This window comes from Crocodylus siamensis, chromosome 8 (assembly GCF_052110815.1).
Source record: "Crocodylus siamensis isolate JL-2025a chromosome 8, ASM5211081v1, whole genome shotgun sequence".
Classification (NCBI taxonomy): domain Eukaryota; kingdom Metazoa; phylum Chordata; order Crocodylia; family Crocodylidae; genus Crocodylus; species Crocodylus siamensis.
In genome coordinates, this window is record NC_143402.1 from 179,122 (window position 1) to 204,885 (window position 25,764).

The 25,764-nt window shown below is 48.5% G+C and overlaps 2 protein-coding genes across 4 annotated transcripts in view; both read right to left on the reverse strand.

Annotated features, from left to right (window-relative positions):
* Positions 1-20,534, reverse strand: LOC149857954 (mitochondrial ornithine transporter 1-like). Of its 2 annotated transcripts, XM_090061640.1 has the most exons (8): positions 20,468-20,534; positions 20,270-20,324; positions 3,647-3,759; positions 2,593-2,851; positions 2,170-2,310; positions 1,390-1,562; positions 339-497; positions 1-135 (listed from the first exon to the last, which is right to left on the reverse strand). In XM_090061640.1, exons 2-8 carry the CDS (start codon positions 20,278-20,280, stop codon positions 8-10), a joined length of 984 nt encoding a protein of 327 aa, XP_089917766.1. In that variant the 5' UTR covers positions 20,281-20,324; positions 20,468-20,534; the 3' UTR covers positions 1-7. The 2 variants fall into 2 exon arrangements, with proteins under 2 accessions (XP_089917766.1, XP_089917767.1); XM_090061641.1 differs by lacking the exons at positions 2,170-2,310; positions 20,468-20,534 and having other exon boundaries at positions 20,270-20,400.
* NONO (non-POU domain containing octamer binding) overlaps positions 20,529-25,764 on the reverse strand; it is a 21,997-nt gene continuing 16,761 nt past the window's right edge. For both annotated transcript variants that reach the window (XM_090061632.1, XM_090061633.1), the window contains exons 9-11: positions 25,310-25,352; positions 24,482-24,591; positions 20,529-21,539 (exon numbers count right to left, since the gene is read on the reverse strand). In XM_090061632.1, the coding sequence (XP_089917758.1) occupies positions 21,402-21,539; positions 24,482-24,591; positions 25,310-25,352 (291 nt within the window). In that variant the 3' untranslated portion in view covers positions 20,529-21,401. The remainder of the gene's footprint in view (positions 21,540-24,481; positions 24,592-25,309; positions 25,353-25,764) is intronic.

A 25,764-nucleotide genomic window follows, 5' to 3' on the forward strand; every position in this document is an offset into this window, starting at 1 on the left:
TCCAATTTCAGGCTGTCCTGTCAAGCAGCTCCATTAGCCTTTTCCTGGTGACTTCATATGCAAGGAAGAGAGCTCCGTTGGAAGGGACTGCACGTATCACTGTGGGCATCAGTCCGCAGTAAAGAGGCACAAAACCTACAACACCAACGTCACAGTCACAAGAATGCTCCATCCTCAGGCTGGGCAAACAGAGCTTCTGGTAAGGAGTTGGCCATGGCCCAAGCCAGGAGACTCCACCACAGGGCCACTAGAGACCTCCTCCTAGCTGTCCTCAAAGGGACTCCCACATAGGAGCCCTGGAAGTGGACTTGGGGACTGTGGCTGTCAGGGTCACTCACCTTCTGTCCTCAAAATGTGCAGTAAGGAGAGCAAGAAGCCATCCTGCCGCCCCGCCATGGACAGCACCTGGATCCGCGACTTCACCGAGTCAATGGGATAAACAGCCAGCCAGAAACAGGCGCCCCCAACCCCGCCACTCACTGTGAGAGGGATGGGACCTGAAACCCAACAGAGGGACAGGCCTCAGTGTGAAGATGAAGAAATCCACCAGAAACTGGCCCATGTCACCAGGAGTCGCACCCCAGCTCTTGCACAAGAAACAACCTTTCCTTTAAGGTAAGGGAATTTAATCTTGTTAGAGCGAGGTAGCTGACACAAGAGAAGCCATCACCCAAGGCACAGGGCTGCATGAGAGGTCCCAAGCAAGAACGAACTGAGAACAAAAGCAGGGACTTCCTGAGCTAGTCTGAAAGCCAGGCCCTGGGGCACTGGGCAGTGGAACAGTGCAAGCCAGAGGCAGAGTGCTCGTAGCATGGCCCCAGGGGGCCCAGGCAGAGCTCCTAGAGCATAGGGCAGCTGGCTGGAGAACAGGTTCAGATTTCAGGCCAGAGAAACCTGCATGCTTTCTTTGTAAGAAAAGGGTCTGCCCTAAGAAATAACTCATAATTAATTTTTCCATCTCCTAGAGCAAGGCCCCAAATGCCGGTCAGCTGCCAAGGGGTGACCTTCTAAATAATAAAGACCCAGGAACGAAGGGGGATGGACCCAAGACTGTGACACAAAATAGTCACTCCAGACACGTCCTTTCTTCCTCCAAGTGATCTGGCATTCCCTTCCGGGACCCAGGGTCTCCGCTTGGCCTAACCTTGCTGTTCTTGTCCTAACCCACGAGGTGCTGCTGCTTCTGTCATCATTTGCAGCTGATGGCTTGAACACATGTTCTTGTCCCTCTCACCCCTTTGACAGAGATCCCAGTGACTGGGACTAACACTGGCTCACTACATCTTTGTGAAGGCAACCGAATGGCCCGGCTCCTTCCACTCTCCTGATTCCCTGCAGAGCACCTGGAGGGCAGATCTCCCTATTTCCCCCGTCCCCAGTGCTGTTTACCCAGATCTTCCTTGACCTTCCCAGCCTGAGTGAAGAAGCTTCTACTGACTTCATAGCCGCCAAAGAAGAAGAAGTAGCCAGGTACCTCCCGCAGCCATGTACTGGTCAGACCCTGGAAAAAGCCCAGCAGGCCTTCGGAGTGAAAGATGGCTTTCACCACAGCCCAGGTCGAGCTGCAAGAGAGAATGAGAGCAAGCCATCTGAGAGAGAAGCCACCAATGCCAAGCTGTGTGCATGACCTGGCCCAGCACGGCACTCTGTAGCTCTGAACCCTGGATGAGTCTGGTGCCCAGTACGGACTGGATGTGCTTCAAGCAAACCAAACCCCCCGTCCCCTTCCCATGGACATGCAAATGGTCCTCCCAATCTATTCCTTGGAAATATGGACAAAAAACAGACTGAAGGACAAGGGAGCCAGGGAATTGCAGCACCAGCGCTCTGTGCTGCGACATGGGAGCTACTCATGACCCTTGCCACAGTACAGCATGCCCAGGAAAGGAGGAGGCTGCCTGTTCAGGGTCCAGAAAGGCTGGGGTTAGATTGTCTCATGAAGACCCACAGTGCTTGCAGCCTGGCCAGGAAGGATGAAAGCTAGTTGCAGGGCCCTGGCCAGGAGACACCCTTGGAAAGGCCACGTCTGCACTGCCTTTGTTCAGCACGCTGTGATTCAGCAGAGGGGAAGCATTTTGGCTGCTGCTTTCCCAGCCAGAAGGGCCTGAGACCCTCTTGTTTGTCTGTAAACACATCCACCCACTTCCCCAGGGGAGGCTGGACTTGTACCTGTGACAGGATATCGCTGCCCGCCCAGTTACTTTCATCTCATGCAAAGCCTGCATGCGGCACTTCACCAGCTCAGTGGGGCACAGGACCATGGAGGAAAAGACAGAGGAGAAGGAGCCAGCCAGCGCACTGTGCAGGTCACTGACATGAGAGGACACGGGACACACATATAGTGGAAGGAGCTCACTTCCTGCAGCATCCACCCTACAGGAGGTATGGGGCTTCATCACGCCCAACTGAGGAGGAGATTGCAGGGCCTCACATTGCCCATTGCAAAAGGCCACTCACCAAAGGAGTAACCAAGTCACAAACCTCCCAAAATGGGGGCATCCCAACCAGCACCTGAGTGCCCCTGTTCCATCACCCCACAGACCCCTGACTGCGGTGTACCCCACGCCCAAGAGCCCTGGGAGACACCCATACCTCAGCTCCTGCATGCTGCCCAAGCCAAAGAGCTGCCTGACCAGCTGCTGGCAGAACCCATAGCAAGCAAACAGCACGGCGTTCTCTGCCACATTGGCCAGCAGGGCTGGCAGGGTCCCCTGGTACAGCCCACGGAGCCCCTCCTGCTGGTACGTCCTGATCGAGCAGTCAAAGAAGCCCCGGTACATGGTGGGGAAGGTCTGCATCTTCACCTTGATTGTGTCAAAAGGCTGCCCACTCACCACGCATGCCACACCCCCTGCAGAGAGACACCCCTCAGTGCTCGCCGTGCACTCCCAGCACCTCAGCAGTGTTGCCAAATCCATTTATAATAAGCAGAATTGAGTTTGTTTTTTTAAGTCGCTTTTATTTTTTGAGTCATGGGTTGATAAGCACGCCCACCCCCACCTCTCCCCAAAATGGGTTGGGCTTGTTTTTAAAGGCAGCGCTGCTTTTCTTTTTTGAGAGACTTGGCAACACCGCTCCTCAGTGCCAGCCACTCAACCCATAGTGCCCAGTCCCAGCCCCTCAGTGTTGCCCACTCAACCCACCCATCCCAGCCCCTCTGTACTGACCAGTCATCCCACAGGGCCCAGCCCCAGCCCCTCAGTGCCAGTCACTTGCACCATAGGGCCCAGCCCCAAAATACCAACCCCTCACATGACAAATCCCAGCCCTGGCCCCTCAGCGCCAGCCACTTGCCCAATCCCAGCCATTCACACAACACATCCCAGCCCCAGCCCCTCAGTGCTGGCCACATGCCAGGCCCCAGACCCCGCAGTGCTCAGGTCCTGTGTGGGAGCCCCCGTTGTCCCCGCCCCCTGTCCCACCTGAGGAGCTCAGTCTGCTCTTGAGCCTGGGCCTGCCTCCTCTCTGGGGAGTCGGGTTCAATCCCTGCTGCCTACAGCTCATGGTCCGTTCTCCGGGGCTTGGCCGTGCACTGGTCTTGGAGCTCCCGCTCTTCCCTGGCCATCTGGGGAGTCCTGACAAGCTCCCCCGTGGTTCTCTTAACCGCCCCCACCTTCCAAGACGGGTCCCCGTGGCCCACACTTACCTGCTGCCCCTGCAGCGAGGTGAATCAGTGCCTGCACCAGTGGGTGGCACTTGGCTTCTCCTGCGGACATCACAGCAAATGGGGCCACGCTGGGCCCTGGGGCAGGCGCTAGGCTGGAAATCAAAGATACTGGCAGCTCAATGGAGCATGGAGAGGTTGGTCTGAGACAGCAGAAGGGAGCACCATGAACACCCTGCTGTAGATCCCTCCCCGTAGCTGGTGTTCTAGGTCCCCTTGGAGTCAGAAGGCGAAGGCTTCCCCATAACAGGTGTAATAGTCAGCACCTGTAAGTGGCACAGGGCTAGGAAGGTTTGGGAAGACACTAGTGTACAGCGAGATGGGAGGGCACTGGGGGCAGAGAGATTTGGGAAAAGCTGTAGGGAACTGAAAGCTGTAATGGCTAGGGGAAAGGTTGTGGGGGTGCAAATTGGGCTGGACAGGCAAGACCGGGGTCACATGGAACAGGGCAAAAGCGGCTATTTCTGGGGTCAGGAGTAGAGACACTTGGGCAGGTGTGAAGATCTGGAATGGGAGATAGAGTGGTCCTGTTCAGTTCTGTCCATGGTGGATTAGGGCTGGAGCAGCAGCGCAGGCAAGGGAAGAAACACCCTAGCTGGGCTCAGGGCATGTTCAACACTGCTCCTCCCTGGAGAGCCAGGATCAGGGGTGGTACTGGGACAGTGGAAGCACTGAGGTGTGGGGCACAGGAAGACAGTGCTAGGTGTTGGGGTTTCTGGGTGTGGAAGAGCATGCCAGCTAGGGGGCTGGGAAGGGCTGTCAAGTCAGGGCACAATGGAAGGTCCTCCACCAGACTGCATTAAACCCGGATTCTGCTTACACAGATTTGTGCAGCATTCCCCATCTCCCAAGACTGAGACCTTCTGGGACACGTGACACTCCTCCAGGCCATGCCTGTGCTGCATCTTCAGCTGCAGCAGGAAAGATTTTTTTCTGAATGGTTTTTCTCCATGCCCTGAAGGGGAGCCCTCCCGTGGCCCTGACCCACCCCTGAGAAGCAGGAACACTGTTAGAGCACCACAAATAACAGTTTGCAGGTTTAAATCTTGTTAGAAAAGAATCTCTCTGATTTTCCTCAGTTATATAGTTCTGAACCAACTTCTACTGTGACTCAGTGCAAGAGGTACAAAAACATGGACTCCATACATACTGCTGCTCTAGCACTTGTATAAAGACCCCTTGGTCCCTGCAGGCTTTTGACTTTATCAAACGCTAGGCCCAGTGAAAACAACGTATCTATATGCAGCTGGAATCTGTAAAATCTACAAGTTTCACAAAGGGAGCACAGTTTAAATGGGCTAATTAAACAGCCCAAGCTAAGATGCCCTCAGCCCACTTCAGAGAACCTGTGGGCATGTTTGCGCAACTTGGAAGAAGCAAGTTTCATGTGGCAGTTTCTGTATACTCGGCATCCAGGCACAACTGACCTTGGGGACTTTCAAGATACAGACTGGACTGCTGTGATGCCCAGTCTGACTCCAGGTTACAGCTGTTCAGTCCAGACTACCCACCATCATTCAGGCTCCTTCAAAGAAACCCCTTCTCTCTCCACAGAGCCAATGTACAGGGGAACATGGAAGGAACGGGTTAGAGGAATCTGACAATCCTGAATAAGAAATTAGCTACCATATATCCCAGCAGCCAGTTTCCCCCAAAGCATCACACCAAGGGGAGGTAAGAAAGGGCCAACTGTGATGCATCCCTCTAGAGCAGTGGTTCTCAACCGCTTTAGATCTGAGGCACCCCTTGATAGACTCAAGGCCCCCTCCATAACTTCTGTGAATTGAGCAGCACCCCATTTCAAAAACTAACTTATTACTTCCTTGCACAGGGGCCAGCCAGTGGGAGCAGAGCACAGGCAAGGCAGGGAGAGCCTGAGTATGCACTTATCTCCTCACACCTTGAAGCACCCTTTAAATCATCTTGAGACACCCCTGGATGCCCCACCATCCTGGTTGAGAATCACTGCTCTAGTGACACATTTAATGGAGCAGCAAAGTTGTTCCAGGCTCATACCTACCTCTAAGTAATTCAATCCCTCTCAGCCATATTTCAATCATAAAACAAATCAGTGAAGTCAATGGCTGCGGCCGTGCCAGCGCGTTGGGACATCCATAACCCCAGCCCAGCTGGAGAGATTTAGACTGTGGCTAATGTACAAGCAGAAGCTTGTGGACAGAGCCCATGGCTGGTGGAGCTTACTGCCCCTTTGACTATGAGTTCAATGTTTCAGGGTTACACCCTTCTCCTTTAGTTCATGACTTGTACTCCTGCTGAATGCTGCCCTACAACTGCTGTCACCTCAACCTCCATGAGGATATGAAGCCTGAGTTAGTGTGTGTGCCTTACAGCAAAGGAAGCAAAAAAAAAAAAAACACCATACTGTCAAAAGAAACAGATAGGGCGAGTGGTGCATCAGTGGATACGTGCAGGAAGGACTGCTCTGATGAACCCTGCCAAGTGCAGTGAAGGAGCAGAGGCTGCAGAAGCACTGGTGTGAATGAGGGTCAGCACAGGACATACCCAGCGGTCCTCTCTGGCTGCCTGCCTTTGCTTATCAAAGAAAGCTCACTTACAAAAAAGCAAGGGAAGTGCAAAATGAGGATCAGCAGATGTGGAGACTGGATTACCTTACCTTCCCAGAGTATACCAGCTTCTACACAGTCCAACTGGGAATTCCTGTGGGAGCCAGACGAGTTGATGGCCGGAATTAAAGGAGCATGCCGATAACGATAACACAAAGGAACCAGAGACAAGAACATGGCAGAACGTGCAAAAATCTACTCACCGCCCTGAGGAATGGAGAACAAAGACACCTGTGCATGCAGGAGTTCAGCCTGAGACATCCTACTTCAGGGAAAAGCCTTGCGCTGGCTTGTGGACTAGTCATTTTAGCATCTAGTGGATACTTGCTCCCCTAGTCAGGACCCACTTTCCTTCCCTCTGGCAGCCAAATACTACCCCCAGAAGGGATTCCAAAGTCGCAGATTGGAAGAGCAATATTAGGAAAGCGTTTAACAGACTTCTGGCTTCCTTTAACATGAGTTGGCAGGCAAAGCAGAACAGGTGAAGCAGCTTGCCAGCCCTCCGTAGACCAGTTAAGGGCACCTCTGGGTCACGTGACCCAGCTCTGATTTTCTAATTCCAATACTGACCAGTCAAGATACTCCATTTCTCTGAGCCTTTGGGCAAGCTACAGCCAGAATCCTGATTCTGGTGGCTTTGGGCTCCAACACGAAGTCACTCAAAGGAGGATAAATTTCCATATGATTAAAACGCAACTCTTCTGGAGGCAGTGTAAGAGGTGAATTTCTACAAAGTGACATGAGGAAGCAGCACAGCCACGAGGAGAGAGCAAAACTGGGTCATGTCACATGGCTGATATCAGAGGTGCTGAAGGTAAAGTCATAATCACCATGCGGGCCAAAGATGGATTTCTGATGCTGGGAAAGTGGGAAGTGGGTGAGTAGTCAGGATGATTTCTGAGCTGAGACACATCACAGTTGTAATTTCTTTCTGGCCCAAGCTCTCTCAGAAGGCCTAAGGTCTGTGCAGGCGCTTTTCCTTCAATCACGCACAGACATTTAAATGCATCTATGAAGGCAAGCAAGGTGTGCATTTGTGGATCTCTGCTTGCTGGGAACTGGCCTTCTCTAACTCTGTGGTAAAAGCAGAAGAAATCAGGGGGCCCTCTAGTATGGGATCTCAGCTCTAGCAGTGAATGGCCTACAGGAAGGCCCAAAAAATTAAATTAAGCATTCCATGAGGAAAAGCACACTTCAGGTCTGTGGGTCACAGGGGATGGTTCTAAACCAGGGGCGGGCAATTATTTTGGGCAGAGGGCCGCTTACTGAGTTTTGGCAAGCCATCAATGGCTGCATGGCAGGCAGCCCAGGGCAGATAAATATTAATTTTCTAAATTTTTTAGGGTTCCCGTGGGCGAGACAGAATGGCCTAGCAGGCTGCATCCGGCCCCTGGGCCGCATTTTGCCCACCGCTGTTCTAAACTCAGTAGAAGCAGCAATGTTTCAGTCTTCCTCCCTCCTGGAATGCTTTAAGCCACTGGCCAGTTGGATCTAAGAGGCGCAGGGCCTGTCTGCAGGCCGGATCAGGCCCTGCATGCTCAATCTAGCAAGCTGCCCACAGGGCTCCCCAAGTCAACAAACAGGACCGCAGGGCAGTGGCAATTGGCTCCGCTGCTGTCAGATTCTCAGGCCTGGGAGAGGCCTGTAAGTTGGATGACATCAGCCCGTGGCCAGATCTGGTCCACGCTGGGGGTTGGGCACGCCCAGTTTAGCCCAGTCCACAACAGTCGAGCGTGCCACACCAATTCATGTCTCAGCACGGCAAAACCAAGACCATGGGACTGCCACTCTCACATGGGCCTGTGGTCTCCCTAGTGCAGGGCCCCGTCTGCAACAGCTGCCAGCACCTGATGTTTCAGAAGAAACCGTCAATGACAATTATGCATCTATGGACGTTCTTTATTCACAAAACCTTTCACCTTTTTAAATGCTATTAAGCTGTTAGTTCCTATCATATGGCAATGGCAATTTTAAAGGCCGTGCAGTGTTTTTAATGGATTTCCTTTCATCACTTCAACACTGGTCGTCTTTAATTTCATGGTCTTTCCATTCTTCTGTTTTGCTCAGTGGAGGTAGACAGGAATGCCATAGTGAACTCCGCCCCCAAAATCGCAAATTATCATTTGTACATAGTTCATCAAATCCAGTCTCACTTGTCTCCCCCCAAACTAATCAGTCCTAACCTTTTTAATCTTTCATCATCTGAAAGGTTTTCTGACCTCTGTTCTAGCCCTTTTTCTGGGCTCTATTTCTTTGTAATCTCTGAGAGATGGGTTGACCGAGGTGAAAACTGTATGAAGTCAGAGTACACCATTCATTTAATCACATTAGAAAACAGTTCCTTCTCCTTTTCTTCATGAAACACAATCATTTGTGCTTTGTTGACCAGGAACTAAAAAAAATTCTGAACAAAGCTGTGGTCTCCAGAGATTCACAGCATTTTCTGAAACCATTTTGCATCCATCAAAATTGTGCGCTGCAAAAGCACACCAGTTTGCTTCTGCTAGCCCAGCACTTCTCCTACAGTTTCGCCTTTCACTATATTTGACTTGGATAATTACTCCTTTTCTTGTTAGAGATCAGTGTGATAATTGTATTAGCCGTCTCATCTTCTCCTTTGACAGAAATCATGTAAAATTTCACTTGAACACAAACACGAACAGCAGCAAAGATTCCAGAGCTGCTGTTTGCAATGTCTAGTAAGAGAGAGCTGCAGGTTGTAAAGTGTGTTACCAAAGCTGGGACTGGTCCTTACACGCTTCTTGAGCAGATCCAATACAGGTTGGTTTAGTTCCAAGGCTGCACAGGTCAGAGAAGTACTCCTCCACTTGGACAATACTCAGGAATGGGAAATCAGTATGATCACAGTCGGCAGCTTATCCTCTGCATTAGAAGATGCCCTTTCTTGCCTTCCTGATTTGACTCAATTACTGTTCCTTACCCAGTTGCGTATGGAAAGCATGCTCTTCTGGCTGCTTGCATAAAAGCTGCCAGCACACTTATGCTTCTACCTTTTACTTCACAGCAACCACCAACATGGATAAGATGCCTCCCTTTCTCCCCACATAGTTCCAAGAACATACATCCCACATAGTTCCAAGAACTTAAACCCTCTGTGTTTATTACTGGATCCTGGGCACAAGAAAGATAAATCTTCCACCCTTCTGATACTGCAGAGAAAAGATGTTAAAGAATTAGAGGGAGTTCAGAAGAGGGCAAGGAGAATGAATAGGAACCTGAAAAAGCTCTTGTGAAGAGAAGCTGTAAGGCTTGAGATTGTTTACGTAGAAAGAAGAGAGGTGAGAGATCATATAGACATATATCAAATAACGAATGTCTGCAGAAAGCAGGGAGAACTCCTGCTCTCATCTCGTCACACAAGGAGCAATTCAACGACACTGAACATGTTCAGCAAACTCAAAACAGGTAAGAGCAGTGATTCTCTACCAGGGTGCCACAGCATCCCAGGATGCCTTGAAATCCTTTCGGGTGGGACATGATATTAGTACTGGTGGGGTGTATAAACACGATTCACAAGATAAACCCAGAGACTTTAAATAGGAATCCAGACTGCTTAATACATTCTGCTCTGTTATGGTCTTCCTGAGTTTTCTGCAACAAAAGAATTGCTCCATTTTTTTCTGTAGCCCCAAAATTAGTGAAACTAAAGAGCTGGCATTTTCCAAAGGGTGCCTCTCTTAGAAATGGGGTTTGAGAGTGCAAATTTTGCACATGGGATTAAACTGTGGGACTCACTGAGGCCAGCACGTCCGCTGGGTTCAAAGAGAATTTGAAAAGTGGAAAGAAGTGTTCAGCACTAATTAGCAGAGCTAATACTAATAAATGCTGCCAGGGCGTACATCATGCTTCAGGGCTTAAGACACTCTCCAATAGGGGCCAGGAAGAACCCAATGGGTGCAAATGATTCCACCTCTGCCTTACGCAGGGTCCTTAGCTCTCCCCTAAGGCAGCTGGTGTTAGCTGCTGTTGGGAGACAGGCACTGTTTTAGATGGACCTGAGATGAGGCCTAGTAAGGCAGGCCCTAGGCAAGGGACAACCAGTGTAGGAAATGGCATCCTGGTTGCAGCTCAACCTTCTGGCAACTGTGTATAAAGCACAGGAGTGGATGGGGTTTCCTGGACTCCTGCTAGCGCACTCGCAACGTCATACAATCCTGTTCATAACTCGATCAAGCTCCTCTCAAAGCCAGTAGTGTTTCTGGTTTAAAGAAGCTGCCCCACCAGCAATTCTATATCTAATAAGTGGAGCAAATCTGGATCAGGATTTTGGAGACCTAACTCTGTCCGGAAGGGAAAGGAATAGCAGCCACCTCCAATGCCATAATGAAAAATAAGGCTAAGTGAATGGCTCTTCAGTCTTTGCAGTCAGCATTAGCTCTGCACAGAGACCAGGAATATGTGGGGCTGATGCTCCTCTCAGATCACCTCTCTCTGGGGAGATGACAATACCCCCTGCCCCCTCTTCTCCTCTTGCTGATGCAGGCTCTTGTGTCTCACTCTCTAGCAGGCAGCTCAGCATGCATCTGCCCATGGTTTCATTCCACCCTTTCCAACAGTTCTGTGGCTGAGGCAGACAGAAGTTCTTTCAAGGCAGGACTAAGGACTCTCTACTCCCCTCTCCTAGGCAGAGTGGCTACAGGAACCCTCACAGTTACTTTTAGTACAGAAAACTGGGGGCTGCGCCCACGTTCAGAATAAAGCACAGATCCCCATGCCCTCAGCTCTCCAGAGACGCTTTTCATGAGAAACTGGCCCTACTACTCTCCTTCTCTAGCCCCCAACATCTTGCCCCTAAGCAAAGAGACATGATCCCTAGGAACAGGTAGTATTGAGCCAAAGGCTCCAAAGGAGACAGACATACCATGACCTTGATACAGGAGGTGCAGCCTTGAACAGCAGCTGTCTTAGGTGAATAGGAATGTAAGGTGAATACAGGACCACAGGAAACCAATGGCACTATCTAGGTGAGATACAGGACGATATAACAGGGTTGAACCAGCATAACCCTTATAACCTGACAGGGTTCTTTGAAAAGTTAACAATGCAGTCAATAAAGAGAGGTGACATGGGGCAGGTAACCTTGCGCAGCTTTAAAAAAAAACCCACCAAAAAACAAAAACTGATAAAGGCAACTCGTAAAATACTTAAGGGAAAAAACAGCCATGACGTAGCGAGAAATATAGAGTTATACAGTTAAGTGACAAGATATGCTGCCCCCACCCCACTTCACTGTGCTCCAGATTTTAGGATTAGGTTTGTTGCATACCATGTTATTCAAGGGACCTGATACCTGGGTTCCTGGCTCTATATTTTTCTCCACCTATGCTTAAAAGCCAAGGATGCTGCAGGGTTGGTAAGGCCTGGCTTACAAAGACAGAATGGTGAGATGAAAGCAGAGCAGAGAGAAGCTGGTGAACACTGCTTGCATGCTCCACAGCTTTGCAAAAGGCCAGTGCTTTGCAGACTGTGTGGACAGCTTTTCTGGTTCTCTCTCCTACCTCAGAGACTCCAAAGACATGGCAAGAATAGCCCCCACTGCCCCTCTGATCCTTCCAGGTACTTGGGGCATGTGGTAGGGAGTAGGACCATGCAGAGGCTCCATGCTAAGGACACCTGACAAGGCACTTCTAGGTCTTTAAGCATCCTGTGCATGCTCCTTCTTGTGGGATTGTGCCCAGCAGTGGCATCCCAAGGAAGGACATGCTCAGGGGACAAGGACAGATTTACTAAAGCAAGAATCAGTTTCATATGCCAGGTCAAAACTGATTTCAAGAAACAGTGAGTGAGGAAGTGACTTAAAATATGTATAGAGTTTTAGATAACAAGCTTGCAACAGTCCATGATACAGGTCATGTGAAAGCTGCTCTGGGAGCTGCCCCAGGCCTACCTCAGCACATCTGGTTACCTCTAGGTTTTCAGACACCTACCAAGTTGCAAACATGCAGTCTGATTCCTTTGGACAGTCATGGCCTATCCCCTGTATGCACCTAAAGTCTCAGAAACCTTGGACAGGTTTGGTCCTGTACATGACTAGATCTGAAGACAGAGACAGTAATCCATGTTAGCCTGCAATAATCAGAAAGAAGTAGCACAGGGTGGCCTCTAGTTTCTCTTCAAACGGCATTTGATAAAGCTATTGCCTACAAAAGATCATGCCACTGAACCAGTTAGTCTCTAAGAGGCTATCTTGCATGACTCTGGCAGATTTACTACCAGAGTCAGCATACTAAGAATGGGGCCTCACTGTGCCAGGCACTGTAACAACACAGAATAAGAAAGTGCCTATCCTGAAGAGTTTACAATGTAAATAGATAACACAGGTACAGCCTGGAAAAAAAAGGTAGAACATATAAGCAGAGCTAACTATGCAATACAGCAGATGTCATGCTAACACATTCCATGTATTTCTGACTATTTTAATTGTTTCAGTGGTGATACATTAGATATAAAGTTGAAGGAAAGGAAAGGAAGGAGCTGGAAACTAAGGAAAAAAAGAGTTGAAGAAAGCAGCTGGTTAGCACAGGGGAGCCTTCAGAGAGAAAACTCAGACTGCAGTTTGAGCATTGCTAGTCATTCCTGCAGATGCTGTACTGATCTCAGCTTCTGGCTGGCTCCACCCTGCAGTTTCTTCCCCAATGGCTGCACGGCAGGAAGAAGATGGGAATAAACAATTTATACATTTGAGGCATATGAAGTACTTTTAGAAATTAGACTTTTGGACTTAGGATGAGAATACAGAAAGGAATACTTTTTTTTTCTGTATTCAATATAGTGCATACAAAATACAGCCATTACTAGAGGTGTAGATACATCAGTTGTATATCATATCAGCACCAATAAAAGGAAAATTAACATTACTGACAATTGGCTTTTTTTGGCTGGAGTACCTAATAATTACTGAAAAATGCTGCATGCATGCACGCGGCCAGGAACGCAGTGCGGGGGCTCCCCATCATTGCGCTCACCCCTGGGGGAGATATGGGGGGAGCATGTGCCCCCCAGATCTGTGTATAAGGCAAGGGCAGGCTGCCTGCTGCAGGCTCAGGGCCAAGGACTGCATCAGCCTCTTCCCAACGGGGGGTAGGGCTGGGCTTAGGGCAGGCGGTGGCAGCACTGGGAGAGGGGAAGGCTACAGGGTGGGCTAGAGCCACCCCAAAATCCACCATAAGCATCCTTCCCAGCTCTGCCACCTGCCCTGCCCTGAGTACAGCCCTGTCACTGAGAAGAGGCTGGTGCAGCCTCTGGTCCTGAGGCCACAGCAGGCAGCCCACCCTCACCCTGAGCACAGTCCAGGGGGCACATGCCCTACATGCCTCCCCCAGGGGTGCGTGCACAAAGGCCTCCAATGTAACTTGATGAAAGACATCACTTAGTTGTACTGGTAAGGAGCCACTCTTGGCAGGGTGGTTTTTGCATGTTGAGCCTTGACAAACCTCAAAAGGAGGCAACATTTTGTTTGGGAATGAGAGCACATCCTTCTTCACATATGAAACTATGAAACATACAAAAAACACCCAAGACTGGGACAATGTATACAACTTTTTGAGAGCCCAGGTTGACAGGAATACAGGCACGGATGCCTTGACATCTCAGAAAGACATCTATGACAGGCGGCCATTCGGGGTAAAACCCAAGGCTACAGAAAGGACAAAGTGTAGGATACAGACGCAAGAGAAACAGCTCGAACCACAGATTCAAATGAAATATGCTGATCATGAGAGTAATCCATCACTGGGAAGATGGCAGAAAGAATACAACTGGGCTGCTGAAAATCAGTGAGACCTGTCTCTGGGGCCCAGTAGGGAGAAGTATTTTCTTGCACCACCTGGGCAGCAGAAAGCCCCATATAAGGAAGTCATATGGATAACAGTATATGAGAATTAACACTCTTCTAGCAGGGCACTCAGAGAGCCACTCAGCTCAAGGATACTTATTTGCATACTAGTTCTGTATCCTGCGGCTCAAGAATTATAAATTGATAAGTTCCAATCCTAGATGACTAGCACAGCAGATAGAAAAAGGAAGGAATGTTTCTTATCTGGACTTCCCAAGAACATAAGGTACATACATTGACCTAATACTTCATGTCAGCAGGATACAGCTCTATGCTGTTCTCACCCTTTCAAGAACCTGCTGAGTCTCACAGGGGAGCAACCAGGACAAATGGCTCCATGGTCATGGCTTCCAGCAGAGCTTGGCTGATATCTTGGGATGCCCTCAGCCCAGTTTGAAACCTACCTTATTTAAGATGGGCCTTCACATACCTGGAACCACAAACCTGTGTCTGGAGACAGACCTTTGAGATTTCCCAGCCCACAGACTGAAACAATTAAGAGAGCTCTAAGGGTAGAGGAACTCCTGTACAAGACAGCATTCTTTTACCACGTAAGAACAGACATTTGTACCTGATCTCCCCTGTACTACCATCAAGAATAGGCACTTGGTGAAATTCGACAGCACTAGAGAGAAGATGGGTCTCAGAACCCAGTGCTAAGGAGGGCTCCCACAAAAAAGGTCATTGCCATGACCCACCCAACCCAGAGAAAGCATGCTTCTTTAGGCAATGCCGTAATCCTGTCTCAACTCTGAAAGCCAGCTCTACAGGGACAGAGGCCACTGGATCCCTAGAGAGACTGGTGAGCTGGGAGAGACCCAAGATGTGGAGAGTTTCCTACTCAGCTCCAAGGAAGAAGACAAGGCCAGGGTGGCAGCAAGGGCAAATTGGCCCACAACAGCTACCTACATAAGTATGGGTACTGCAGTGGGGAGACCCCCTCTTTTTGGGTGGCTGCCATGTTCTTTCGGCCACTTGGTCCCTCGCATGCAGGGTTACTGCCCTCCTTCTCGGGGGCAAGCTAGACTCTACGGGAATGCCTGATTGCCAAAAAGGTGGCATACAACCGGTGGAAGGGGGGTGCTCTCTCAAAAGGAGTATACCTCCTCTGCTTGGGCCTGTAGGGGGGCTGTCAGGAAAGCTAAGGTAGACATAGAGCTAGGACTTGTGTCCAAAATCAAAGAAAACAAAAATTCCTTTTTCAAATATATAGGGAGGATGAAGAAAGCACTGGGAAATGTGGGGCCCCTGCAAGATCCTCTGGGAAACCTGGTGGTTGCGCCAGAGGAGAAAGCAGACCTCTTTAACCAATTCTTCACCTCCATTTTCTTGGGCAGGGACCGGGACTTCCCCGCCGTGATGCAAGATGGACTTCGAGGGGAACGCCGCCAGACCTCAGGTTGGGGCAGACCGGGTTAGAGAGCTTCAGGAGGGGTCGGACATGTTCAAATCAGCGGGTCCAGATGTTCTCCACCCCAGGGTGTTGAGGGAGCTAGCAGGGGTTATTGCAGGGCCCTTGGCACGGCTTTACGAGCGCTTGTGGTGCTCAGGCCAGGTGCCAGATGATTGGAAGATAGCCAACGTGGTCCCCATCTTTAAAAAAGGGAGGAAGGAGGACCCAGGCCCACCAGTCTTACCTCAATCCTAGGGAAACTCTTTGAGAAGATCATCAAGGAGCACATTGCGATGGGCCAGCCTCAGAGATGATGCTCAAGGACAACCAGCTCCGTTTCATTAGGGGCAGATCATGTCAAACCAACCTGACTGCCTTTTATGATCAGGTCACAAAAGTACTAGATGCAGGTGTCGCCATGGACATAGTCTTTCTGGACTTCAGCAAGGCCTTTGACACCGTCTCCCACCCCATCCTCATTAAAAAACGAGGTGACTGTGGCATTGATGCCTACACAGTGAGATGGATTGTAGATTGGCTGAAGGGACGCACTCAGAGGTTGGTGGTGGACAGGTCATATTAGACCTGGGGAGAAGTGGGCAGTGGAGTCCCCCAGGGCTCGGTCCTTGGGCCTGCGCTGTTCAATTTCTTTATCAGCAATTTGGACGACGGGGTGAAAAGCAACCTGTTTAAATTCGCTGATGATACCAAAATTTGGGGTGAGGTGAGCACGCTAGTAGGGAGGGAAAGACTGCAGCAAGACCTGGATAGGTTACAAGGGTGGGCTAACAAAAACAGGATGCATTTCAATACTGACAAGTGCAGGGTGCTGCACGTGGGCAGTAGCAACCAGCAGCACACTTATAGGACAGGAAACTCCCTTCTTGAGAGCACAGAGGCAGAAAGGGATCTTGGAGTCATTACTGACTCCAAGATGAACATGGGCCAACAATGCGAGGTCACGATTAACAGGGCTAACTGGACCTTGTCGTGCATCCACAGGTGCATCTCAAGCAGGGCCAAGGAGGTGATCCTCCCCCCCTGTGCAACACTGGTCAGGCTGCAGCTGGAGTACTGCGTCCAGTTCTGGGCACCGCACTTCAGGAGGGATGTGGACAACATTGAGAGGGTCCAGAGGAGGCCACCCGCATGATCCGGGGACAACAGGGCAGACCCTACGAGGAGAGACTGCGGGACCTGAAACTGTTCAGCCTTCACAAGCGAAGGCTGAGGGGGGACCTGGTGACGGTCTATAAACACTGGGGGGACCAGAAGGGTCTGGGAGAGACCTTGTTTCCCCGAGCGCCGCCCCCCTCCCCATATAACAAGGAATAATGGCCACAAGTTGTTGGAAAGGAGGTTTAGATTAGACATCCATAAAAACTACTTCACAGTCAGGGCGGCTAGGATCTGGAACCAACTTCCAAGGGTTCCAAGGCTTCCAGGTGCTGGCTCCTACCCTGAGGGTCTTTAAGAGGAGGCTTGATGCCTACCTAGCTGGGATCATTTGAGCCCAGTTTTTTCCTCCTGCCCAGGCAGGGGGTCGGACTTGAAGATCCTACAAGGTCCCTTCGACCCAACTTCTATGATTCTATGATAAGTAGCACAGATTGGACACAGGCAGTCAAGGCCTGGAGTTGGCATTTGGCACCTGCAAACAAGGCCAAAAGAATCTGGATACATCTGCTTAGGGTGACAGGTATCAGACATGAGAAAAATCTGGCATGGGGGAGTGCAAGGTAACGGATGCTGAGCTGCTACCAACAGCCAATATCAAATCAGTAGTCTCAAGACAAACCCCGCTGCCTTGGTACCAGGAGATGTAGTTTATTCTTCCTTCCATACCTTAAGTAGTATAACAAGCACAAGACAGACTTAAAAGACACATCAGTACTAAAGACTCAAAACCAAAGCTGAGGAACTCTGTGCCACAACAAACTCCTTTTGCCTGTGACTTGAGACACCCCCACCCCCAAACTCAACTGGCAAGGCAGCACTGGAAACTCTTTACTTTGGTGGCTCTCTCTCCAGAAACACACATAATGCTCTTCCACAAGAATTTGAAACTTCAGTCCTAAACAGAAAGTAGGCTAGAGTTTATTCCTCTGACAAGCAAGACTCCTCATCCCCAAGCTCTGCTTGTCTCATTGGCAAAGAAAACCAAGCATGGAAACCCACTGCTGGAGGCACCACTCAAAGTGAACATGTGGCCACTCCAAAGCTCAACTGAAACAAGCATTTGCTAGGAGAGAGAAAGATTAAACACAGTAAGTAGGAAAACAGCCTGAGTTTCCTTGTTTTTACAATCCAGAAGAAAGTATGGGTAGGGATGCAACCAAGTTACAGGTGGTCGAAGAGAACGCAATGAAAGGTGGAGGCTTTAATATGCCATAAAGCACGGCTGTCCAAATGGCATACAGCCCAGAAGAGGTTAACTTGTGGCCTATGGGTTCCCACCCAAGCATCACTCTCTGCATTGCTCCCAGCTCCCACTTCTAATTCCTGCCCCAGCCCCAGGGTAAGCCACAGTGGCACGGTGCAGCTCATAGGGCCTGGCAAGGAGAGCGGGGAAACATATGGCAGAGGGGGGACCTGACTACTCAGAGGTTGGACAGCTCTGCTATAAAGCAAAAAGGAGAAGGGAAAGTAATGCCTGTTCCTTTGCTTGTCACAATATTATTTAAGTTAGTTCTGTAGATTTACACACACACGTCTGCTATGCATTCATCAGTGTTCAAAAGAGTTATATAAAGCAACTTGGTAGTTTCTGAACAAGAAAAGTAGTCAATGCCCAGTACAAAAAGCCCTCGTATATGGTATCAGTTTAGAATAGAAGAACTAGTCAAATATGAAGGTAATGGAACAGCCATGTATATGGTCCAGACAAGTCAAAATGCTGCATCTGCAATATCCAGTTGTGTAACTGTTGATACCTTGAAAGGTATAGTATGCTCTGGTCTCTTTTGCACATGGATTGATTTTAGCTTAATTACAAACAAAAAGGCTCTTTAGAATCCCGTGTCTTGGAAGGCCTCTTTGCAGAAGTTGCATAGCTAAGCTTAAGTTAAAAATGTGAGCCCTATGGAAGCTGCTGCCTTCCCATTCACATAAACCTGAAGTTTAGAGAACCTTCACAAAAAACAAAGCTGCATATGGTATGGGGCAATCTGTGCTCAAGCTCCATCTGAGGCACAGTACCCTCAGACACGTGTCCCCCACAATACCACCTATTACTGCTTCTTCTCACTACAGTGGATCTGAACACCCCCCACCTTTGCAACAGGCTTTCCTGACTGTTCTCTTACAAGAGCCCATGGCAGAGCTTTTTAGTTTGCCCTTCTACCTTGCATTAAAAAACAGGCATTCAAACAAAAATGAAGCTACTTCAGAAACATACATACCAGAGCAGTTTTTGACGTGCTGCTGTCACACTCTCCCCCCAACACCCTTTCCTCTAATCTGTCTTACAAAGATGAACTTTGAGCTGTGCAAAGTCACTCCCCTTCCCTGCCATCCTCACAAACCCTGTTTTTACCCTTTAACTCTTAGAAAAGAGGCTAGCCAGCCCAATCCTTATCATGAATTATTATGTGGATAAGGGAAGGATCAGAGCACAGCTAACTGTCAGGTCTGTCCCTGCTTTCCTAACAAGCTCCCATCTGCTTCAGCTCCTCAGCCACAAACAAGCTGAGAAGTGGGGGGAAGGGAGGGAGAACAGTTATCCTGACAACCCAAACAACCAGTCTTGGCTCCGGAGGCCATTTGCTCTACACGTTGTTAAGTCAGAAACTGTAGGAGATACTGATCACACACCGGGGCTTCAGGCTGCACTCCCTCTAGCTACAAGCGGGACAGATCCACAGCAAACTCCAATCCCAATGTCCTCACAAGAGCAAAGGCAAGGTCAGTTAGCACACCTGCCAACATCCTGTGCCACAGTCACCCAACAAGAGAAAACAGCAACCCTACTACTACCACGGCTGAATACAGGCATCTCCCTAGACCATGCTGTCACTACACAGCCCTCTCTCCTAGATGACTAGGGGACCATCTACCTCAGAACCCTGTGTAATTGCTACCAAACATTTCAGAGGAGAGTACAAGAAGCCACGCAATAGTGGTTAGCATAACCTGCCTCAGGAAAGTTTTCTTGCTAACCAAGTCATCAGGGACTGGCTTATTTCCTTGAAACAAAATGACTTGTACCCTGGGAATTCTGTACATCTTCACTAGAGCTCCTAGCTTGACTCCTCCATCAATCTTCCACAACGCAAAGCAAACAGTGTCCCCACTGCCTCCATTAGGCCAGGCACTAACTGTCCTGATCTCTCCTTACTCTGTACACCAATGACATGTGATCTCATACTGCCCACTTCTTTCCCCCACCTGAAGGATTCCTTGCTGAAACAGACCCATTTATTCCCCACCCAACAAAGAAGAACAAGGATTTAACCCTGAGAGCACAATGTCCTGGAAGACTCCAGCCTCCACCTTGTATCACATCTTAGCAGAAGCTTTTCTTGTAAAGTCTATACTTGGGGCAACAAACTGACAGTTGTGGTTATGCCACTTCCTGTGGAGAGTTTTAGGGAAGGCCTGCACTGTAGCCACAGCAGTAACTGCAGGGTAGAACAGAGATACCTGGGCTCTCTGAACTAGCTCTCTCAAATACTAGCAGCAGCCAAACGGGGCCACACGGAGCTCAGTGTGGAGTAATTTACTCTGCAACTGCAAACACACACGTAGATGCACAAACAGTTCCCCTAACTTACCGCAGGCACATCGGCAAAATTGTGAAGTTGAAAGGCTCCAAACATGCCAAAGTTTCTGTAAATAGAAAGCCAACACACACCAAGGAGAATTCTACTGGAGAACCCTCAGGGTTATACAACAGTGCCTACATGTTGTGGCTACTTCCAGAAGGCAAGTGGACCAATGCACTCTGCTCTAATAGCTGAGGGCTTATTTACCTTAATCTGCACATACCCAGAAGCTTCAAAATCAGGAACAGAAGAGACTGCACACAAGATAAAAAAGGCTTAAAATCCACTTTAATAATGCATTCCTGTAACATTCCTCAGACAAACTCAAACTTGTTAGTGGGACAATTACAGCTCATGTTCAAACAGTTTACACTAAATGAAAATCTTGTAGTACTTCTACACAAAAGACAGGCAAGGTTAAGATTATACAAACAATTGTTTCAGTTAAGTCTTCAGCATGAGATACAGTATTTTTGTCCAATAGATTGTACTTTACTACCAGTAAAAATAAACAGCGGTACAACACATACCAAAAGATCCATCCAAACAAGAGCCTTCCAGCCATTCAGGCTGCACACGATGGGCAACTACTTTAAAGAAAGAGATGGTCCAGAGAAAAAGTAAAAACTACAAGTTAAAAAAAGAACATAAAACCCTTCTGTTTCACTACATGATGGGCCATTTGAAGCTATATAAATTTACAGAGTCACTAGGGTCTGCAAAATATCTGGGTGCTCCCTTAATGCTCCAGAGACTTGCCTGTGCTCCCGGAGGAGCTGTATTGGGCTAGAAGAAAGCTATGAAATACTTCAACTGTATCTAAGTTAGTCTCAGGGCTGTGGCTGCATACAGGAAACTTGGAATGGTAAAGGCATCAGGGTCCTAGCCAGGTCTTACTTTTACTGCACAGCTATTGAAACCTCCCATGTCATTTTCACATTGAAATTATAGGAATGCACCACACAAAATTTACTAGAACCTTTACCAGTCAGACTGCACTCCCCGTCCCTAGAGTGGCTTTGCCGAGGCAGGCCCTAATTAAACTACTGTGAAGAATCTCCCCCCACCCAAGTAGAACCCTGCATGGCCTGCCAAGATTCCTTTCCTCTTTGGGGTGTTGGTAGGGGGTAGCTTAATCCTATTAGTATCTGCGACGTTTGTTAGGACCAAATTCCCCCCCAGGATTTCCTCTGTTGAAGCCAGGCGGGTTTCCTCCCATAGTTCCAAGTCCTTCCATTGCGCTGCCCTGGCCAAAGCGATCAGCAGGCGGTGGTGGAGTCTTGGACAGGGTGAGAGCACAGAACAGGCAGAAAGGAGAAAAGACTTAAGTTAGAAGCAGTTCCAGTTGACCCGAGTCCCATCAGGACTCCACAGCCCCAAGTGACCTATCAGCTCCAGACAAGACCATTGGAAGCCAGCAACTTCAGATGCCCCTGTGGGGCAAACACTTCTCCCAGATTTGCTGAAGGGTCTCCCAAACCAAGACTGGACCAACAGGCGCACAACTGTGTCATAGGAACAAATCTGCTTCCCCACAAAATCCACCTCTGCGTCTGCAATTCTAACAGGCATATGGCAGAACTGTTACCCAAACCTATAGGTTTGCAGTGGAACGCAAGAAAAATGCAGTTAGGAAGCAGAACTTCATGATTCCACTGTGCTTCCCCAAACTGAACACCTAGCAAGGACACTTAGCCCAAATTATCATTAAGCTTTGTGAAGAGAGTGAGCAGAGGCTTTTGTACCCTCATACATGCTGGGAGTGTCACAGAGGATTTATACACAAATACAGGTAGCAAAACAGCAGCAGTCCATCCTTTCCCTCCTCCCACACAGAAGTTTTCTGGAGAAGCCTTGATTCTGTCCTGCAAGATATGTTACCATGGGGCAAGATGGAAACCCCATTAGCACCAGAGTGGGTGAGAGACAGCCCTTCTCTCCCCACTACTTTAAGCAGCAGCCCCAGCCACTTCCAGTACCAACCACACGGCCAGTGTAAGTAAATTCAGACTCCAAAGCAACCAGAAAAGGCACCGAATATTAGACAGCACCTGACTTCCTTTTGGCCATTTTCATTTTACTAAGTTGCCTAAATACCTTCCCTTTCAATATGTCCCTGCCATGTTATCCCCCCACCCCCACTGGATCCATTCTCTTCCCCTGATCCAATCCACCAACCTCATCCCTTCCTATCCCACTCTTTATCTACCCCAAATCATCTTATAATACAGCAACATGTGTCTCTGGCAACCAAAGCAATGGCATGGACTTTACCATCCCAGTGCCTCCCCTAACAGCCACTACTCCAGGCTTAGCTTGCAAGCTTTATAGGACAAATTGGCTTATTTGCCATGTCAAATTTTTAGCCTGATTTGGAATCCAAAAGTTAACTCATTTGAAAGACACAGGCTGTAGCCATAATAGTGCTCCTCAGGCAGGAGGAGTGGCCTGTAGAAGAGATGGGAGCAATACATGGAAGGAAGCCATGGTCTTCTGCGAAGCAAACACAGCTAGGTAAATGTCTAGCTTGTCACCGCCATTTCCACCCTTTTGCTTTCCAAGAACATACTCCATATAAAGACTCCATTAAAGTTAAGCAACATTAACAACTAGAAGCTTTGAACTGCAGTTTAGACACTCAACAAAGAATTTAACTGCGCCTCTACAGCAACCTAAGCCTACAACCATTTGTTCCATGCAGCATGTTCCTAAGAACTTTAAAATACCAAGACAAAAAGGCTGTAGACATCTTGTTTGGCAACAATAATGCATTTATACAATTGCCAAGGTAGTAACACCCAGGCACCGTGCAACACGAGTTTTTTTGTGATCTAGTTGCATTATGCAATGAAATAAAGGCAAAAGGTGGTGCAGGCACATTTTCATTTCACTCGCAGCAAAGCATTCTACTTCACAGTTAGTGCTAAGATAAAAAACTTAAGGAGTGGTAAGAAGTTCCTTGCGACACTGCTACAGAAGCAGAGTTACGCTATGGGTTTCTTTCAGCTTTACTTCTAAATTGCTACTGGGTGGTATGCGCTAACTTTCCAATGCTGGTACACACTTTAAATTCAAAGTCTGTATGTGGCATTTCTTTGGGATTTTGAATTGTGAACCGTTTAAGGTGACATGCATTGGCAGTGCAAGAAGCAATACCTGAGAAGAGACCACATTTTACCAGGTCATTTATGGATAGCTGGGGAGGGGAGCAAAGTCAGGGTGGTATGTGGATGTGACACTCACTGTGGAGCCCTGATGGTCCCTCACCAGCCCCACTCTAGCTTACATAGTTTCATAGTCCTTAGGGTTGGAAGGGACCTAAACAGATCATCAGGTCTGACCCCTTGCCCAGGCAGGAACGAGTGCAGGGTCATAACACCTCAGCCAAATATCTGTCCAGCCTCCTCTTGAAGACCCCCAAGGTTAGACAGAGCACCACCCTCCCTTGGGAGTCCATTCCAGAGCCTGGCAGCCCTAACTGTAAAGTAAAACAGGGTAGTATGGCAAGGGATGAAAATCTCACAGGCACCTGATCCTTGCAGGGGGTATTGTGGAAAGGAGGACAGATTCTACCAGCAGCAGATTATGCAATCAGAGTCCTTTCTACTCTCATAGAGAATTTATTCATGCTCTTGTTTGATTCTCTCTCCCCCTCTTGCCCCACAAAGAAGTCAGCAAAAGCCTCTCCACTTCCCCCAAACCACAGTCTTATATTTTGGATAGGCTACTACCACACAGGAGTTAAAAACAAACAAGCCTAGGTTTCTAGTTGTTCTTTGCTCACTACTGTCTAAGCCATAACGCAAGCTGTAAGGGGGTTTCCACTGTTCTCTGCTGTGCAGAGCAACTGAAAAGCCAAGACATACAGACTGCCAGAAATCTGATCTCCAGACACTCGAGTTCAACTAACAGCTTCCCAAACATGCCTTCCCCTTTATTAAGTGGTCACATGCTAGAATCCCTTTCAAGTGAATTTTTAGAACTGGTAATTCTACAGGTATGAGAGCAAACAAGCAAGGCTTAATCACTTCAGAACTGTGCAGCAAGTCTTATGTCAAGACAGACTTGTGAAGACCTGTAAAAAAGCAAAGATCAGGTATATCATGGCAAACAGGTCTTGACCTTAATGCCACAGCCCTTAACACTGAAAGCAAAACACCCTTCACTTAGAAAGGGCGCAGGGAGACAGTAGCTAGAAAGGCAATGCTGCAGATACATTACCATCCCCATGGCCCCATCAGGTATCATGGCTCCAGGACCAGCTGCCGGGGGTGCACCAGCTGGGACATTGGTGCCACCCATGGTGCCTCTATTGTTCATGCCAATGGCACCTGAAAGAAATTGAAGAATATTCCTGACAGACCTAATAAGGACCACCCCCCATTACACTGGACAGACACATGGCCCATGCAGCCTTCCTGCAGAAGCACGTCCAAGACCGAATCCACAACCAGGCAGCCTTACAAATGTGCTAGTGGGTACTCCCCTTCTCAAAAATCAGTCTGGACAGCAAGAGGTGTTCCAAGGGTCATAATCGTATTTCAGCATCTGTTAGCCACCTAATACTTCTGTCTCAGGGGCCAAAACTTGATGCTGCAAAACCAACACCAAAATGCCATCATGGGGTTGTACTTCTTACCTGCCTGGACTTTGTTGCTTAGTTCAGTCTTGCATGTTATAGCAGTCTATAATCTAGAGATAAGTGTGCTTGGTAGTCCTGACTTCCTTACAGGCCTTCTGGCAATTTCACCCGAATCTGCTGCTGAAGGAGCTGCGCTATCCACACATACTATTACCTCATTTACGTCTAACTTCTTTCACGTCTTGCCAAATACACCTCACTCAATCCAACGTAAATGCTAAATGCTCTTAAAACTAACTTTCTGTAGAACATAGTACGAGAACAGCCACCAACAAAATGGACAGCAAGTTTCCAAGTACACTAAACACGGAGCCAGTAATTAGACCTGTTCTTGGAGCATTTCAGTCTAGAAAGAGGGGAACTAAATATACAAAGAAACAGAAGAAAGAAAGTCAGAAAACTCTTACCTCCCATGCCCATTTGTCCCATCCGCATGTCTGGTGGTTCCCTCTGAAAAAGAGGCACCTATTTTTACATTACAGCATTACAGATATTTCTTACATAACTTGACAAAGCCAGAACCTCAGTGAGCTCATCAGTGAAGACCTGGAAACAGATACTTTTAGGACAAGCCCTGAAGAAAGACTTAACCTACTCTTTTAACTATTCAAACAGGACCTCACTTCACATAATTTATTCTGCAAGACAGTCAGTCACAAGCATTGCACAACATCCAACATCAGATACAAAGTAACATGTGCATATTTAAGCAAGAGCATTGACATAAAGAAGAGCCAGTGCCTTAGTAGAGAGGTCTGTCAGAAGCAGCTGCAATACCATATCAGCAAGGTCAGGAAAGTGTACTTATGGAAAGGAATGCAGATGCACAAAAAATGCCAATCTGAGCCCACAGGCCAAGAAG